This window comes from Cuculus canorus, chromosome 13, assembly GCF_017976375.1.
Source record: "Cuculus canorus isolate bCucCan1 chromosome 13, bCucCan1.pri, whole genome shotgun sequence".
Classification (NCBI taxonomy): domain Eukaryota; kingdom Metazoa; phylum Chordata; class Aves; order Cuculiformes; family Cuculidae; genus Cuculus; species Cuculus canorus.
Window position 1 is genome coordinate 10,517,846 of NC_071413.1, and position 19,826 is coordinate 10,537,671.

General features: G+C 47.5%; 1 protein-coding gene across 7 annotated transcripts in view; it reads right to left on the reverse strand.

The window, feature by feature from the left end:
* PLEKHG4 (pleckstrin homology and RhoGEF domain containing G4) overlaps positions 1-19,826 on the reverse strand; it is a 95,443-nt gene that overhangs the window by 63,445 nt on the left and 12,172 nt on the right. For all 7 annotated transcript variants that reach the window (XR_008452061.1, XM_054078845.1, XM_054078850.1 and 4 more), the window contains exons 2-3: positions 10,451-10,648; positions 1,698-3,852 (exon numbers count right to left, since the gene is read on the reverse strand). Coding sequence is in view for 6 of the 7 variants with exons in the window: in XM_054078845.1 (XP_053934820.1) it covers positions 1,698-3,852; positions 10,451-10,648 (2,353 nt within the window). In the remaining variant the exon portion in view is untranslated. The remainder of the gene's footprint in view (positions 1-1,697; positions 3,853-10,450; positions 10,649-19,826) is intronic.

Below are 19,826 nucleotides of genomic sequence, written 5' to 3' on the forward strand. Positions count from 1 at the left end.
ACACATCATCTCATACACAAGCTGGATCAGGCTAACTTTAGACAGAAGAGATGGGAACACCAAACAAGCAGCCACTGGTGTCATTAGGAAAGCACACAGCCAGCATTCAACACAGTCTAGGCTTTCCAAGGTTTGGTCCTGCGTAAACATGAAGTCAAGCCAGGTCCAGCTTCACCAGGGAACAGACACCCAAACAATAGTTATTTACTGGCATACATCACCCAAGAGCTACAGACAGGCAGAAGGTGACCTCTCTTTTCTGCTCATGGTACTAATGCTCAGAGATACACACACATCAGAAAAAAATAAAAGTTTTGAGCTGCCTCCTCCATTTCACAGAAGAGAAATGCTTGTCACCCCAAAAGCATCAGAAGTGCCTGGCAACCATGGGCTTGCCCAGTTATGGAATTAAAATATTTTGGTGCAAGCATTAATGAAATTTTATTTTAATCAATGGACACTTTAGCACCATTAGGAAGTCACACTAAGCATCAGGTAAATGTGATTTTGGGGCAGTTGAGAAAGTAGCTGTGTTTGCAGCCAAACTGAGCAGTGCTGCAGCAGTGATGAAGGATCTTACCCACACAATTTAGGACCAGAACAAGCATCACACTGGCAGCCCACCCCAAGATGACCAGTTCTCAATCTGTTCCTCCACATGGCCAGACATGCTCTGGCAATGTGGCTCTGCACCTCCAATCCTTCCAAGAGTCCTCACTCTAACATTTCAAGACAGGTAATTTTCCTAGGCAAGGGTCTTAGGGAACGAGAGCTGCTGAACTGGAATGGCACGTTTCACCTGCCCCCACCACACACACATGCTCCTCAACGTGATTTGCATATCTAGCTACAGCTTTCCACACTCAGCAGAGCTAGGCAAAGCCAACGTCATGCCCATGCGGTTATAGACTGCCTGCCTACAGCCTGGTGCAAAAGGCAGAGAGACCAGGAGTGCCCATTCAATTCCTTCTGAAGTAGCACAGCTCCAGCACAGGAACCCAGGCATGAAGAAGTCTGGGCAATAGCTGCTTGAACACATCATTCGAGCTGAACTTAAATGCTTAGTCTCTCTGCGCTCTCCCCTTCAAGTTAAAAAGCTCCTACTTGAAACATAACCAAGCTGAAGAAAGCATGTCAGAGGGGAGGGGAGGGAAGAGTGGAGGAGTCCTTCAATTCTGCAGTTTGCTTCCTAAATCGGTTACCAGCACACACATATTTTGATCTTCAGGCCACATTACACAGCTAGTGTTTCACTGTGGCATTCACTGCTGTTTCCTCTCTCTACAAACTACCTTTATAAAGCCAATTTTCAACTATGAAAGACCTGTACCATTAGACATTCTCCTCTCACTCATTCCTGTTGCATGCATCCATAATGTGCACATGTTCAATGTAACGGTTGGAGGTCACCAGTACTCACAATAATCAAAATGTAAAGTCTCTTACACTGGAACTTTGCTCTGTACTGATGTAAATTTGCAAAAAACTATTAAACAAAATACCTACAATACCTACAATAAACTCACCTGTGAAGAGAAAGCTAATTTTGAGCCAGAACACGATCACCTAATCCCTTTCCTGTAGTTGGTGCTATTAGCCCAACGCCTCCCAGCAGTACCAGACAAGATGACTTGCCAGTGGTACCACTTTCAATCCATGTTACTAAACATAAACACACAAGCATCCAATTGTTGTACCTTTAGGAGATGACGCCCCAGAAGCTGCCTCTTGGTGGGAGTGCAGAGCAGCGGGCTCTGTATGCCCCTCAGCAGGTCCCGAGCACAGTGGTCCAATCTCCAGTTCCTCTTCAATAGATTCCAGTGTTTTTAAGGCTATAGTCTTTGACCTTTCCCCATAAGAAAAGCTTTCTTGGTTTTTCTCTCCTCCCTGCATGTCCCGTACTGCAACACGCTCTGGGTTCAGCACAGAGTTGTCTTCGCTTTCACAGACCTGCTTTTCTGCCCATCTTTGTGGTTTCTCAAACCCCTCTCCAGACTTCTGGGTTCTGAGTTGACTTGAGCCCTCTGCTTGTGCACCAGGGCCCATCAAGGAGTCCCCGTTATTTAACTGCTCTGCCGTCTGATCACCCTCTGCTGACAGAGCAGGTTGGAATAGTACAGCTTCTTCAGCTTTCTTATGCTGACAGGCAGATCCCCCTTGCTCTTCACCTTCTGACAAAAGTCCATTTGTAGGAGCTTTGTCAGAACAGAGACTGTGACTAGTCCGATTCTCATTTACAGTCAATATTTGTTCGATATCTCTGACTTCCTCTGGGCTGTCCCTTCTTCCCAGTTCAAATTCATCTACTCCTCGCTTCTGTTCTGGAGGACTTAACGGAGAACTAAGATTTGTATCCTGCTCGCTGCAGCAAGCAACGACTGCTCCTACATCTGCTGTGTTCCCTGAAGAAGAGTCTCTCTCCACACCTATGTCCGAACTCTCAGGTGTGATAAGCAATGTAGTGGCCTGGACTGCTGTTGCCAAACTTTCACTGACAGTCTGGCAAGAAACATCAGAACCTTCCTTCAGTGTGCAACGCTGTGCTGATGGCTCTAGGACAGACACAAGAGAGGCATCCATCCGTGTCACCTCATTTTGATCCTCAGTTAGTGGTTCGCCATGTACTCCTAGTATCAACTCCTCTCTAGCAGCAGTAGCATCCAGGGTTGTTTCTGGGCTCTGCTCTGATGTTTCAACACCATGATTTCTGCTAGGACCACCACCTTCTCCTTCCCTGTTTTCAGGAGCACCAGGCATTTGTGCTTTGCAGTTGACACCATGTCCAGCACACACATCACTGTAGCTGTATTGCCAATCAATAGAGCATTCGCTGTGGGTGTCCTGCTCTGCAGATGAATCTTCTGCACTGCAGGCAGGAGATTCAGCCACAGGAAAGCTACTCCCCATGTTTCCAGGACCAGCTGATATCAGCTGACCTTCTGGAGACAGTTCTCCATGTGACGTCATCTGGTTGCTTTGCAACGGAATTCCATTTATGAGAACTTCTGTAGAAGAAGTCCTCGGAGTGTCCATTTGACAGTGCTCCTTCTGCATATGTGCTGGCTGAATTAAGTTCTTGGAGTAGGTACTGTCTTGAATGACAAGAAACCTGTGTTTGCCTTTAGATGAATTCACTCGTGTTCTGGGCTGAGTTAGATAGTTTAAAGCTAGCGACTGAGTTAAATAGTCCGATTGTGGCCCAAACCTGGGCAGTGAAACTTCCGTCAGCTCAACGTACTCCCCTTCAAGGTCACTTTTCAAGTTGTCTTGAGGCACAGGACTGGTACAGACACCATTGACAAGAGCTTCACTTAACTGCGGAGCTGTGCTGCTAATGACCAGGTTGTCTTGATTCGGACTTTGTTCCTGTAGATTCTGAGATCCTAGGTCTGGTGAATGGCACTCTGCATGGTCCGTGGGGAGGCACAACATTGAACGTTCCTCTGTTATTTCTGGAGAGATGATATTGTTTTCAATTATTTTTGGTTTATTTATCAATTCAGGATTAACCACTTTATCCCAAGGGACACGAAATATTTTATCATCAGTGGTTAGTAAACAATTTTCCAGTGCTATACCTAGCCGCTCTCCATTGAAAGTACTCAACCATTCCAGAGTGAAAATAGAGGTATAGGAAACTTCTGGAATCACGACTTCCTCTACATTATGCTTGTCTTTCGCCAAACATTTCAATACAATTCGTGGAGACTTCTTCAGATAGGGAACCACCTGCAGGTAGAAGTCACCAGGCTTCAAGATTCGCCAGTCAATGGACGCCAGCTGGACTACAATCTTCTCGTGAATACATAGGGGCCAGCCCTCATGGCGAAACAGCAAGCCACAGTACTGAACCTACAGAGAAAAAAGAAATTTTTTTCAGCATCAGGAAGAGATCTCAGCTCAAGCTTTTGGACAAGAGAGATTGATGCTTCTCTTTCACAGCTGCAGCAATCCAACAGCCGAATTCAATGTTTTTGGTTATTAGTGAAAGGAAGTTTTCCATACCGAGTTCCTCACTTTGAAAAGCAGAAATAAGAAAAGCTATCAACACAAATCACCAGCATCTCAGAATTTTAATGAACCAACCAGCTGCCAGAAGATTTAGCCCTGTTTTAAAGCAGGGTCAGCACAGACAGGCAGGGGTCTAAGCCCCCCAACTCCAGCACAGGGAAATCAGCAGTTTTTACCTTACAGTGCCCAAGCTGGGAGACCCTGTCTCTACCTCACTGCGACCAAATGGACTGACTATGAACAAAAATTCAGGCCATACAGCATCCCTAAGCAAGTGCCACTAGAGAAACACAGGCAGACAGCAGTCTGCTTACGGACAAAACCCACTGTCCTCAACTAAAGACTATCCACAGCCTTAACAGAAGAAGTGACAAATGCTACACAATTTCCAGAGCATCCACAGTGAGATCTAGGTTGTATCAGGTATGCTTGGTACCAGCCTGTCAGGAGGCAGCTGTAGATGCAGAAACCTCATTGCACAGGACGCTGCTAGTCAGCCAGGCACCACAAAGTGTCTTTTGTTTGGTGAAGCACTGTTGCATCTTTAGACTGAGGTCTGCTGGAAAGGAGGTAATGAGAAGCTTTGCTGACGAGGGAAGGCAGAAATAAAACGCCAAAGTCTGTCTCAGGACATGTTTTTATTCCCTAAATGTGCTCTGCTGGAGTGCGTGGCACATTCCATCTAATTTTGGTTAAGCCAAATTGAAAAGCATGGAGCCAGGTAGAAAGCATCACTCATCTGGTGCTATCAAGAGCCTAGGCACGACGGGTGGAGACATGTTACACGGCATGCAGCAGCGAGGGAGGGCTGCAGCCAACAGTGAACAGATGGAGGTACTGAGAAGACAAAGCAGGAGGAAGGAGGCAGCAAATGACGAAAGCACAGCAGAACCACAGAGAAAGACGGCAGCAAGTCCCATCAGCAAGCTGCCAGGTTCTACGCTCACATACTAGGGATTTCCTCATTCTTAAAATGCAACAGCACTCAGAACAAGTCTCAGGCAAATCCCAATCGAGAAGAAAAACTGAAGTTTTGTGGCTGAACTGATTTGTTTACAGCTTTATCACAACTTCAAAAAAATAAAATCACTGCTTGGAACTTGATTTTGTTCAGGTAAAGTAAGATTTAAATTGAGTCATGACACAAGCCAGCAGTTTCATGATTAATTTCACTCTTCTCTGCCAGGACAAGGGTTTAGGTAGGATTCACCTGTATCGGATGCAATACTTAAGTTAGAAAGCTGTCATCTGGAAGCCCAAAGACTTTATTATTGGCAGCAAAAGGCTTCAGACATTTTATATTGTTTCTATTACACGGTCACATGGAATAGACAGAGAAAGCAACTTATAAAAATGCCGTATTCTGCAGGCCAGATGGAAGAAAAAGTACTTTAATTAAAATATTTTGCCACATAGCAGAGAAACCACAGAACTGGAAGGAACCTCCTGGATCCTCACACACCTTGAAGAAAAGAAAACAACAGGTAACGGCATTAATTTATTTCCTATGTTCATCAAGCTTTCCCTTCAGCTCAGCCAGGTTTTTTATCCTCATTGCAGCTGATGCGAAGTTGCTCATAGGCTTAAAAGCCCAAATGATCCTTCAGATTCAATAATTCCTCCTCAACCCTAGAGCTGATTTTCTGGATGTGTTCCTATTGCTTAAAATTACTAAGTCATGTCACATCATCTCAACAGTACTCTCTTGATCACCTCTTACGCCTGCCTGTAGCACCTCCTTGGTGATGTTTGGGTTTTTTTTAAACAACCACCAAACACATCTTTGTTCCACTTTTTCATTGTGCAAAGCATTGCAAAACACCGTGCGTAATGGCTCCAACACTTCCCAACTGTGTGAGAAGCACCTCTTAAAAGCCACGATCACGCTTGTCTTCTAGTTATGCCCCCACAGTAATTCCGTCACCTGACAGTTTTTCTTTCCAAACTGATGAACCCCAGTTCACAACAGAAATTCTCCCTATTACTTCATTGAGGCACATGCTTGCCCTCTAAATCTATTATAGAAACTTAAGTACAAAGTTTTAGAGCTCATCTTGTGTAATGCATTTATCACCCTCCTCCTCCTTTATGTTATAGCTCATGTCACCCAGACTGATTTCATCACAAATACCTGTCATCTGCATACTCTTACTTTTTATGCCAAGGTCATGGATGAGAAGTAACGTGTTTCATGACTCCTGCCTCCAACTCGGCTTTCACTGCAGTACAAACACTCTCCCTTTCACCAGTTTATTACCCATCTTGCAATACTTGCATAAACCTCCATCCCTTTGACACAGTAATTGATTTTCCATATGATTCCATAATAAGTCCTTTACAGAAGAGATCAGACAAAACTCTTCTCTCCAGAGAGAGCGGTTTATGAAAAAGGCTAGTGTTATACTACCTGCCATGGAGCAAACCACAAGAAAAAATGTTATCCAGTTTTCAATGAGTCAGTTGATTCAGTCCTTACTCAATGTATGTTGTTAAACACTGAGCTTGTTCTCTTTATTTTGTTACTAGACCTGACTTAACAGATCAAATAAAAACCCCTGCTATCAGACACTCAGCATTACATGATAACTTCTTCCATACTCTAGGATGGAGACCAGTCAGTTCCTTTTCTTCAACATAGGCCATTCCATATCCATTTCAGTCACACCAGTTTTATTTCTGTTCACTCAGTGCAACTGCCTTACTGTTGTATCTACATGCTGTATCACTACTAAAAAGAATCTTACTTTAGTTGTCATTGGTTTGAAGGATTATATTAGCATTCCTTCATATTGTAATGCTGAACAGAGAGCAACTGCCCCCTCCCTTTCTTTTTTTGGTAGTTTAGAATTAAAAAGTCCTAAAAACTAACACACAGCTGCCTGTATTTCTCTCAAAGGCACGGGGAGCTAAGTTTTGCAGGCTTATGTTCTCATGCTTTCTGATCTCGAAGATGCAGATGCGTCTATACAGACTATTCCCTTCCCTGCAGAGCATGGCTGAATTCAGAAAACCAAGATCACCTCTTACAGCATACAGTCAGCAGAAGTTGCTACTGCTTTAGCACATCTCAGGCTGAATGTACCTCACTGACTTTTCCATCAAGCTCAAGACTCGCACAGCATCTCAGTCAATACATCTTGTATCTCTCACAGTAAGCGCCCAAGACAGACATTTTGTACACAAGGCTTTAAACTAAAAACAATGCGCTCTTTTCCAGAAGTGACAATACAATTGCACCCTACACCCGGCCACATCAACCCTTCTTCTGCCATTAGGATATTTCCTAGTAGGTACATTAGGGCCACTTTACCAAGGGCCTTTGGGGGGTAAAAAAAAGAGGCAGACAAAAAAAGAAAATAAGTTCCCAAACTACTACAAGTAGCATATATAACTAAAAAGTCAGTGGCAACAGTAGCATAAACATAAAGCCAAATTCCATCTACATCTACTTGAGGCAATGTTTCTGTTAAAACCTAGATGCAGAGTAACCTACTTGGGTGCCATTCATACATTTAGAAATCCAAAACCCAAACCCACTACTTCGATGACCCATCTGCCTACTGACTGACAAATGGAAGAAAACTCAGTAATAAAATCACCAAGACCAAAATACAGAACACACTGAAGTTCCTGAAAAACCCTATAAAGACACAGTCTAAACTGAAGCAACAGCTAAAGTAATGTCCAAGCAGGAAAGCAAGTCCTTCAATAGCCTAAACATTTCAGAGTTTTAGAACTTTAGAAGTGGAGCATCCTCATGCTGCTCCTGCTCCAAAGCGTATCTTTAAAGCGAGGATTACATGAAGAGGCTCATCTCAGTTGTTTTAAAATGTCACTTTAAGGCTCAAGCATTTGCTCCTCTCATGTCCAATCATTACAGAGGCAAATGAGGCTCAGAGGAGTGCCAGGAACGGACTCGACACCCAGCAATTGCAGTCAGGAATAAAACTGCCTCTGAGGAAAAAGCTGGGCACCAAAGACAAAAAGGGCACAAAGGTGGTTGAGCTACAGGGTGGCTGGGCTGGAACAGACCAACAGTCCGGTTAGCTCAGGATGTCATCCGAAGGCCAGGGGCAAAATCTGGTTGCTTACACTGTGCTGAGCAGAAAGAGATCCCTTGGCACACCCCTCCACACACCCCTCTCCCACGCCTGCAGATCACATATAGGCTACTGATTCAAATATATCAAGCCGAAGCCTACAACCTTGTCCAATACTTCATGAAGCCAACTAACACTTCTGTCACTGCAGAGGCCGGGAAAAAGATTCAGTGTTCTCAAGATTTCCTACAGAAGCCGTTCTGACAGCAGTTACTGGTTTTGCCCCCTCAGGAAAAGCTCACATGGAGCAGCTGAACTACAAACTAAAGGGAAACATAGCTTTTGTTTTAGACTCTCTAAAAAGCAGATAAAACTTTTTAAGAACAAGTAAGGAGAAACAGTCCTGTGATTTAGACAGAGAAGACAAGAGGCAAACCCAGAGGTTTGGAGAAAAGGAGTTCACAACAACTGAAAGAAAAAACTTTAAGCACTAAAAACTCAAACAAGCAGATTTCTAAATGAAACGTGGAATAACCTGGGCCCACCTTTAAAGGCAGCACAAGGTACTTCGCCTCCCATTGCACTCTGAAAGCATAAAATCACCAGTCAAGGCCAGGAAGGGTCACAAGAAAGGGGGGGGGAAAGGGTCACGAGAAAGCGGGGGAAAGGAAAAGGGTCACAAGAGAAGAGGGAGAGGGGGGAAAGGGTCACAAAAAAAGGGGGAAAGGGGGAAAAGGGTCACATAAAAAGGGAGAAAGGGTCAGGACATCCAGCCCACCACTCTCCCCTCTCCCACCTCGGGGCACACCAGAGCCCACCACCCTCACCTCTCACTCATGGCCCACAGCCCCAGCGCCTCCTGCTCTGCCAAGGCCCCCCCCGGCCCATCAAGGCTCCCATTGGCTGCTGAGCCCCGCTGCCCTCCCACTGGCAGCCGGGCAGCACAGGGCCCTCCTGCCTCCCAGACTGGCTCTGTCTGGGGTACGTGGGCTCCGCAGCCCCTCACTGTCCAGCAGAGCCCCTGGTCAGACCCTTCCTGCGTATCACCCTGTCACCTGCTCTTTGGGAGACCAGCAATGCACTCCAGCTCCTTGCAAGGGGCAGCAGGCTCTGCTTGCAAGTCAGACTGTCTTCCTTCCCCCTTCTCCACCACCTCCCACCTGCCCAGGCTGCCTTCTTTCTCCCTCCTCTCCACCCCTCACCTGCCCAGGCTGCCTTCCTTCCCCCTTCTCCATCACCTCCCACCCACCCAGGCTGCCTTCCTTCTCCCTTCTCTCCATCTCTCACCTGCCCAGGCTGCCTTCCTTCCCCCCTCTCCACCTCTCACCTGCCCGGGCAACCATCGGGCACTTAGAAGCTGCTGAGATCTCAAAGAGTGGGGAAATTGTTACCTCACCTCCTTTGGCGAGGGAGGTGGTTTGGAGAAAGCCATGAAATGTCTTGTAATAATTACCAGTTTGTACAAACTAAAAGCCTTTTGTTTCTTTAAAGGGGAAAAACATGCTGTGCACCATCACAGCTAGATACACCAATGGAATAATTCATACTTAGGTGTCCAGAGTAAGAGAGCAGCTCCTCTAAGTCCCTATGCACAGCCTTTGATCTTTGTGGGCTCACAAACAGACGACTGGCACCAAGCTGGAGGATGGTGAAAACACGATGGGGCAAACACTGAACAAAAACATTGCAAGGTGACCAGCTCTCGGGGGTTGTTACGTGGATGCCAATGTTACATGGACGTAAGTGATCCCCCTGGCATTTCACCTCCTTCAGGCAAACAAGAAACTGACTTTTTCAGCTTCTATTTGATATTTTTCCTCCTCCCAGGAGTCCCTTGCCCTCCCTGAGCCAAGTTTGTGATGGAGGCATTTGACTCATCTTTTCTGACATTTTAGGCTCTCAACAGTAAAGCACGTTAATCTTGGACTCGTTCTGGCAGTAAATGTAATGTGACTCCTCAGGGCTACTGAGCCTTGTGAGCATTCCAGCAACCATCAAAGGGGAGCCAGAGTTTTGGAAAAAGCACCGATTGGCAGCATTTCGCCACACACATCCTCCTGCCAGCGGCAGGAGCTCAACAGCTTCATACACAGAGCCATGGAACAACTGGGATTAGAAGCCACTCTAGTCAGCCATACCCAGCAAACACTTGGCTAAACCTTGCCCTCTGAACCCCTTAAGCCTTGTGTTTGGTGTTGCTGCATATGGAAGGCGAGGGCACCGCTCCACATCTGATCTCTGCACAGTTAAGCTTCCATAGCAGTTTCTCAACTAATTGTCTGCCTGCCCTCCCACCTAGGCTGCCGTAGACACTTTTTGCCAGCTGTTTTACATACAAGAGTAGAAAGAAAGCTCTCCAAGAAAGCTTTTGCAGGCCTTAGAGAGCATGATGTACTTACACAGGCATCCTGCTGAATGCACTGCAGGATGTGCTTGGCTGGAATCAGAAAGTCTATGAGGTAGCGCAGTCCATCTCCACGGTACGTCTTCTCCACCACATCAAAAACTTGGCACAGAACAGTGGCTGCAGTAGCTTCAAACGGAGGGTAGAGTGCTGATAACGTACTCTGAATGCACCCATCCAGTGACTCCGAGTCCTGCCAAGAGAGAACGCATTAGCAGTATCACGGCACTGTATGCCCCAGTGCCTTGACGAGCCCTACACCCAGGAGTGCAGCCATCTCTGAACGCAGGAGGAGAGAAGATCAAAGGAGCAAACCGCTGTCCTTTCTCGTTTCTTTTGGCACTGGTGATTCCAGGTAAACAAAAAAAAGCTCTCCCAAAACGCGAATGAAGTGCTCGCAGAGCGCTGCGCGCAGCAGCGAGATTTCCCAGCTTTTGCTTACGCAGCAAGTCCTCCTGACTGTGCTGGGTGGGGCTGCTATTAAACCATTACCGCAGCACGTGAACGCGTGTGAGCGAGCAAGAGTATCATGGAGTGGACGGATTGGCAGGCCCCATGTTTCGGACACTCAATACTGGGTATGACGGTCAGTACTCGGGTACGTTAAAGCCCAGCATTAAACACTCCTCTCCAGCTGAAGGGAACTGCAGGGGCAACAGTTGTGCTGAAGCTCCTCAGCCTGCTGTGCACTGAAGTCCTCATCCAGGATAAGGTGCTGGAGCTGTTTGGTACCAGGGAAAGCTGCACACTAGTACAATTCCTCATTATGCAAAGTTGTTTGCCTCTCATGATAGGCTCATTCCAGGAGCTAGGAATTTTCTGCAGTGAGAGATGCCTCATAACAGGATCCATAGGACTGTGTGTGAACGGGGTGCCCTTTGGTGCCTGAGCACACACATCAATACATAGGATGCCCATTTACTGCCCAGGGATCAGAGGCAATGGCTTCCCTGCTTCCACCTTCATTCGAGAGAAGCCTGCCAGTCAGAGCCTGCCCACGGCGTCAGGGCCAATTCCAGTGCTAGAGTCCAAATTCTGATCTGTTGCATACATGTAAGTCAAGAGAGCTTGCCAAAAAGGAATTAAAAACAAAGAAATATGTACACATCTGGGGAGAGGATCAAGATCTCTACTTTCCTTTCTGTTTTAGAGACCTCTTTGGCTAACTTAAGCCAGTGGGAGTGAGTTTTGCTACAAAACCCAACGAAAGTTTACTCAGGTGTCTGGCCAGATCCTCATCTGATCCAAATCCTACACTAGAGACAAGGAAAGCATTTGAGCCGCTGGCCCAAAAGCCGTACAGCCTCCTGCAGAACAGGAACAGCTGCATGGACATGCCTGAAAACATACCTCAGCCCAACAGCAAGGTTGGGAGAGAAAGTTAAACAAAGCAGCGCCACAACAGCTTATGCTGCCACCAGGGAACAGCAGCATGAAGGGATCAGGAGGAAGCAAACCGTTTCGCTGCTTCTACTCCAAGGGAGCACAATTCATCGCTCCAGATACCTCCACTGGTTTGAGAAAACTCAACAGTCCCTGACCAATCCTGAACCCACCTGTAACCAGAGCAGAGATGATGCTCCTCACAAAAGCCTTCCCATTTCTCGCAGCTCAATGCTCCTTAAATTCCCCCTTTAGATGACCGGGTGTTTTAAGCATGATACCAACTCCCTGCTCTGTCGTAAAGCCTTCCTGTGGGATTGCTCAAGAGAGATGAGGATGCCCAGGCAATGCTTCCACATCTCCTGCCTGCACCAAGCCAGCAGAATGTCAGGCACAAGCGAACCACATGCTGCCTGCGACGTGGCACTGTTCCATTACTTTTTCTGTTGCTCCCAATGTCAGCAACAAGCAAGGCTAAATGGGAGCAGGCTCCTAACGTGTTTGCAGCTCTTTAGAGAGACCAGCTGCCTCCTGCAATACCACTCAAGGTCAATGCAACCAGATAAATAGAGGATAAGGAGCTATTTTTCCTACTCCCTGTGTTACTACTCCTTTTTCCTGGTCCTTACTCAAAAAGCAGGAGGCCTACATGTACACTTCCAAGTGTTGAATGCTAGGACAGGCATTTAACCCCAATCCTAAGTGGGAGGAGAAGGCTGTTTAAAACAACTTTCCACTCAGAAAAGAACAATATAAAGCCCCAATTTTTATTCCATTAATTGAAATTGAAAACCTGGAAGTTCCCAGGCACTCCCTTCTCTGCGGGAACAGGTCTTCAGAGAAAATCTACTAGAGTTCGTGGAGGTCAAGAGAAAACTGCCAAGAGCAGACAGCCTGCAGCTCTCTGGACGGTCCTGGTCAAGACCACCCCCAGGCAGGGTGAGAGAGGAAGACTCAGCAGAATTCAGGAAGTATAAAGAAGAGAGAAAGCAGACTGATAGGAACTGTGGGATCAGTTCTACAGACCCAGAAGGTGAGCCTATGTAAGAAGTTTTCCCTCTTCATTGCATCCTGGACCTGCTAAAAAGGAATGAAGGGAGGGCTTAGTGTAGGGAAATGAATACCAAACACGTCATGAAGCCTCACACAAATGGGAATATTAATAATATTGCTAAATTTTTGTATAACACATTGAATGTTACATATTGTTCCTCTCCCATGCTCTTGTGAAATGACAGAGGCCAAGCGCAGCCAACCGAAGGCAAGGGCAGCTCCAGTAACCACTGTTGACACCAACCTGCCCCAGCAAATGGGGCACCCCACCTGCCACGAGCCACCACAGAGAGCCCAGACAAGTGCTTGGGCACTATCACAGTTTCGTTACTGCTGGTAGTGTTTGACAACTTCCCTCTGACTCTCCACAGCCCACATGTTTAAAATCTCAGTGAAAACCAGCTGAGGGGAGTTCTGTGCTGTCTTCTACTCATGTGCCTCTTCCGCTGCCTGAGCAAAATTCTTTCAGGTATCAATCCCTCCCCAAATGAAATTTGTTACATTTATTATTGCAAATGAAACAAAGAAGTCAAAATATTTGCACATGAGTCAGTGCATTGCTTTAAGGTTCTCACACCATTCTAACTGCCTTAGCAAAGCCTTCACAAGACAATTATTAACACTGGCACAGAATCAAAAATCCTTTATATGGTTAAAGTAAACCAAGTCGTATATTATCCTTCCTTTAGTAAAATACAGAATAACTATAGCCTGTAGCCATTGCACAGCTCAGCACTAACAGTGCACTCCTTAGCACAGAGGCTTTATCCCTCTCTGGCTAGACTATACCACAAAGCCATGATAGCTGTACAGGCTTTCAAGGGACAGAGAAAAGCTTTCAATCCCTACCTCTTATTAGAAAGAGATATTTTCACCAATCTCTGCGAATTCCACATGAAAAGCCCCAAAGAGGAGTAAATTCCCACATCCCATTGTACTGCATATGATCATAGCACCAGCATCCTTGAGCAGCTATAGACAAGGATGGATGCAGCCTTTCTAGCCCTCCACGTACCAGAGATTAATATGAAAGCAACACCGCTTCATGCTCCCACCACCAGTCTCCTCGGGATGGGTGCTGCCCAGGTGGATGGTGAAGCATGGCAGATCCTCAGGGGCTTAGAAATCGTTATGACGCCTCCCTGAAACAGTGTGAAACATGACAGAGCTTGGAGCCTGCAACAGCAGCAGATTTGCCTCCAATCATGGTCTCATTAAGCCAATTCACAATCCGAGGGATTGAGCTGCTTATTTGTAGCTAATTAACTTCTCAGATTGCAGAGGGGCCTGAGGAAAGGGCCTCAGCAAGGGCCGCACGAGACCATGTTGCGCATTTTATGCTGGAGCACAGACAGCCCCACACATCTTGCCTGCAGGCAGTACCTGCTGCCACATGCACGGGAGAGCTGTGGCTTGGGCAATTCATACAAACCAGCTTGAGACAGCAAGAGAAGGGGATAGAATCAGTGTTCCAGAGGTGGATAAACCTGAAGTCTAAAGCCCATCTTACCTACAAACCACATCCCTTATCTCAAGCAGGTGATGCAGCCCCTAGAAGGCACGAGGAGAAACCTCTGCAACCCAGGGGACAGTGCCTGTAGGAGAGGACAACAAGCTAAACCCAGGAAGGATCCAAGGAGAAGGCACTCCTGCCCTGGTACAATTTAGCACATGCCTGCCTGTGCTGTCAGCCCACAGCTGCCCCTGAGAGATGGCAGATCCCAGCACAGAAGGCTCCTGGAAAAAGCAGCCCCCTTCCAGAGACTACGAATTTCAGGCTTCCCAGCCTTCAGCAGTATTGCCACATCTCCCTCACGGGAAAGGTCCTAGACACAAGCTCTTTTTTCAGCCACCCAGCACAAAGGCAAACAGCACTTTCCAAGCAAGCCAGAGAGCATCTCCCTAAGCAAAAGGCATCTTAGGATTCAAATGCTTCTTTGTAAATAGCACGCGAGGACCTATGAACTCCAGTTCACTGCCACCACTCTACCACACACTCACCACGCCTCCCAAAAGAGAAACACGCTTTTAAAATAACTCCTCTATAAATCAAGGTGCTAAATAAAGCCCAGGTTAAGGTCATGTCCGGCCATACCGGCTTTCACTGCTCCTCAGCTGGGAGTCGGCTGCCAGCGCAGGGGCTGGAGCACTGCGAAGAGGAAAGCAGCATGCAGGGAGAGGCAGGGCTCAGTGGGCAGCAGATTGTTTCCTGTGATGGAAACAATCCAGCATGGTACCACCCTAGAAGGCAGGGAGAGCCCAGGAGGGCTTCACAACCAGCAGAGGACTCGGATCTAAATGTAAGCAGAAATGAGTGAGGTGTCCCCAACCCACTGATATAAAGCCACAGATACTGTGAGGGATACAGACTGCTGCTCAGCCCTAAAAGCCCGTTTCCCCATCACAAAGTGCCACAAGAACCAGGAGTCCTGGAGAGACGAGGTTAGAAGCGCCTGGGCAGAAGCACCATGCCAGGACTAACAAGGATGTAGCAGAAAGAGAAGCCAGGGATCAGTTACAATGCTGCTCAAAGGACAGCTCTACGTCTCCTGGTACAAGCAGCTGATGCAGGATGGAAGGAGAGCCTGCCAAGAGGCATCTGGGGTAACCAGGAGCTTCTTGGGCTTTGCTACGTGCACTGATTTTCTGCCTACGTTTGTGAGCATGGAGAGCATATGAAGCACCTCCAGTGACTGGCAACTCCTGCCATGCTATATTTCTTTCTTATGCAGCAATCAACTTTTTCCTCTTTGGGACCTATTGCTGACCAGTTAAGGCTTGAATGCTGGAGAGCCTCCTACAGGTTTGGAGAACTAGAAGTCAGCCTGCCTAGGGAGCAGAGAGATCTCCAGGGCTACATACTTTGCCCCCAGTGTCAGAATACCTGCGCTCTCCCAGCAGGCACCTGTGACTGCAACCCAAGTGGCATGGGACAACACAGATCAGTGCAAGGAAGGGCTGCAAGGCTGCTGGATCCACCTAGGCCAACAAAGCTGTGGCAGCATTTCCCTTGCAAGTCACCCAAGCGCCTTGCTAAGAAGTCAGTGTCTTGCTCAAGAATTTTGTCTATAAAAAGTCAAGTCTTGGTCAAGGAGAACACAAAGAAGAGACACAGATATTCCCTGCTGACAGCCCAGATGCTGTCTGAAGACTCCGAAAGACCATCAGCACGGTGAGGCCAGACTAACTGTTTGACTAACTCGTGACTTATGGCAGACAACACTTTTTTCTAGTGGGCTGGACTGGCCTACATAGCATGCTGTGGATTCACCTTGCAGCAAGAATTTAGCTAAAGGATTTGCAACTCTTCTCCGAGAAACCTAGATCCCCATCTGAGCAGCCAAAGAGTGAAATTACATATTCCGGTGTTCCCCAGTTAAATCCAGCACTTGCTGTGGCTCAGTAGAGTGAGAAGCATTGTTGGGCAGCAGAGCAGAGCCCAAGAGGCTGCAAGCACAGCAAGCAGTGCCTACGGTACGCCCAGCTCTGAGTCACCAAGCATCTTGGCTCTTGCTCAGCAGGGAGGCCTTGCCAGGAGCTCTCACAGCTTTGCCCTCCTTCTGCCGGCTGCCCAGAGCCTGGCCACATCCCGCACGTACCCTTTTTCTCCCCTTTCAGCCAAGTACCAATGGACAATGTGAAGGCAGGACAGAGGAGACCAGAATTTGCAAAGTTGGAGCAAGAGATGGTCTTAACTCTTCTAAACCTCAGAACTGGGAAGTAGAAATAACAGCAGAACTGGGAAGAGGCAGAGCTCCGAGCAGCACAGTGCAGTTGCCTGGCCATGGCCCCCAGCCACCTTTTGGACTGGGGGAAAAGGAGCGCACAGCAGGCACCGAGCAGAGCCAGGTTAACCAGTCCCTCCACCAGCACAGGCTGCCGTGCTGCGCCGCTTGGCTAGGGCTGCTCAGCTCTCAGCTGACGTGAGAAACCTCGTTTCCAGTAAAAACAGACCTCTGGGCTTTCCAAGAAGCCTTTCCACTTCTGACACAAAGCTGAAAGCCAGTCAGCTTTGCCTTTAAAACAGAGACATTTCTCAGTTCAAAAGTCTTTGGCTAAAAACAAGGCTTGTTTTTCAGACAAAATTTGAGATTTCCCACTCCACTTCTGCAGGGAGGAGAACCCTCCCAGCCCCATTTCCTGAGCCGCTCTAATCACAGAGGCAATGAGTTCAATAGAGAAAAATCTTCCCAGAGCAAGTGCCAGCTCCCCCCTCTGCTGCTCCCTCCAAGGCTCAGGGGGAGGCTGGGAGGAGGGCGCCTGCCTTCGGCACCCTGCCTGCCTCTGAATGTTTTTGCTAAAATAATGTATTATTAAGTACCGCAGCTATCAAGGTAGGCATTCACATTGCTGTGATTTCACCACCTTCCTGTGAGAAAAACCAGGAATGGCTCTACCTGCTCTTTGGGCTATTGTTTCAGGCTTTTCAGGGAGAAAAGCACAGCACCCACTTCCACTTGGGAGCAAAGTGTTTGCAGTCTCACCCAGGGCATCTTCACTCACAGGCTGTACCTCTGAAAGCGAGCTGCCTTCTGCACATGCCACCACGGGATCCCTTGCGCAGGACATGGCTGTAGCCTGGCTTGGCTCTCCTGCCACTGAGGTAGGGAGGATGGCTCCACAGCCTGTGGATAAACCAGCTCCTACAGCCTTCAAGGGAGTGGCTCCCTCAGACAGAGCTCGGAGAATCATTTCCAGATGCCTCCCCCTGTTTCCCCAGTCCTCCTCTGGGTTGACACGGCTCTAGCAGCCAAAGCAGCTCCTACCGGGCAGCGCGCGGGATTATCATTCCAGGCACTGCAGGAAAACAAGCGCTTGGAAGCGATTAACTCATGATCTCTCATTTAATTAAACAAAGGGAAAAATGATGTATTTGCTTTTCAGCTCTGAGGTCTGACTTCTGCGCATGCTGTAGGTCTGGGCATGCTCAGTGGGGAAAGGCAGGTCCAAAGCTAGGCAATCTCCCCGTCAACCCAGGACTGGTTTGTTTTCACTCAAGGTGGACATCCTAGAACACTTCTAAAGCCAAGTGTGACCTCCTGCGAACCTTGAGCTTTTGAGCTAGTGCACAGCTATGCTGATGCTGTCCGTATGCTAGAGCGAAAGGCAAGGGATAGTAAAGAGCAGAGGCAATGAAGTCCAGGTACATCCCTGGCTCTGTACCATGCTTCAGGTGGCCAAACGCAGACATTAGCACACAGCAATATAACAAGCATCCGGGTCTGTGCCCCTGCCCCCAAGCCCTGAAGCCCAGCAGGATGTTTACATGGGTCTGATATAGCAACACAAGAAGCAAACCTGCTCTAAACGTACTCAAACCCCAATAATCATCCTTGCCAGAGATATATCTTGGTGCAATCCTCCAGGCAGGAAAGCCTGTGCACCTGGAGAAGCAGGGCCTCCATCAGCTCTCCACTTATGCATGCACCTGGGGGAAGTCGGGTGCTTGCACAGCAAGCTCTCTGCTTGGATATACCAGCTCTCTTCTACCATTGCCTGACCAAATGCCGCTCCCCAAAGGAAATGGCATCACATGCATTCAGATTCAGCACCCTGACACCTCTTCACACCAGAGCTCTATATTTGTGTTACTCCTTGCTACCCTTTGTTTTAGGTTTTCCAACCCCACGTTCTCTGGAGCAGAGCCTGTGGCTTTCTCCTTGGTCTACACAACATCCAACATATCAGAAAAGCTGCAGACAACTGCTGAACAGATTAGAGAGGCCAAACTGGGGATGAAACACTGACCCACAATCCAAGTAAGTCCTCTTATAGCCAGAGAGGAGCAGAACTGGGAAATGGAGATAAGCCTTTCCTCATAGGGATGTGTCCCACCCGTAACTGAGCCTAAAGGAACAGAGCTGAGGGTAGGTCTTATTCAGAGCAAGGAATGAGCACCTGCTCCCAGTGGCCTCTTACTTTCTATTAGCAACAGAGCATGGAGATGATGTAGGTGTTTAAAGAGCATCTGGGAGAACAGACCAAAGACCTGTCCTTAGACATCTTCCAGCTGAAACAAGGCCCTGCAAGTGTAGGAGAGGAGCTAGGTATAAAACACCATCCTACAGCTGGACACCAGCTTATTTTGGTTTAGTTTAATCAAGGGATTAAGTCCTTAATCTGAAATAACTGTCTAAGCACAGATTTTTTTAAAATATCATTGGCATAGATTTAACCATGCAATTAATTAACAAAGCTGTCTTTGGCAGGATGCAAAGCTTTGGGTACTTTTAAAACACCCTTCCCAGCAGCAGACTCACACTGGGAGAGTGTGAGCCTATGGCAATTGTGGTTTCATAGCCCAGCATTAGCCACATATGCATACTTGTGACTTCTAGTGCAGAGTTGCATCCCTTGTCACTCCCCCCACCAGATTCATGTGCTTCCTTGGCTTGGGCACCAACAGTCTGCCCACAGCACCATTTGCCATGGTCCAGCTATGGATCTCCACATTCAAAGTGCCGTGTTCCTACAACAGACTTGGCCAAGGCTTGCTAAATCCCATCAGGTATGTCAGATGGAGTCAAGAATTTCCCAGGCTACTTCAACACGAGTCCTGGGACATTCCAGCAGGCTCACTTTCTCTACAGGGCTCTTCTAGGAAATGCACTAAAAATCTCTTTTCTACCCAAGAGAATTGCTTGAGCTCATTCATCTTATTATTTGTTACAGTATTGTTCCTCTCTCAGCTTCGGGTGTTGGCATCCATCTGGCAAACCAACTTGAGCAGTGGTATCTTTTACCCCTCGTATGGCAGTTTGTGTCTAACACCTACCAAATAACAAGGCACTCTAGGCAGATGAAAGATTTGTTTATACCAGCCAGCTATAAAATACCCTGAGCAAGTTCTTAGCCAAAAAGGTCAGCTCATTTTAACACCTTTTAGTCAGAGGCATGAGGCCATAGCCAACACCTTGTGTTCAGACATCCATCTG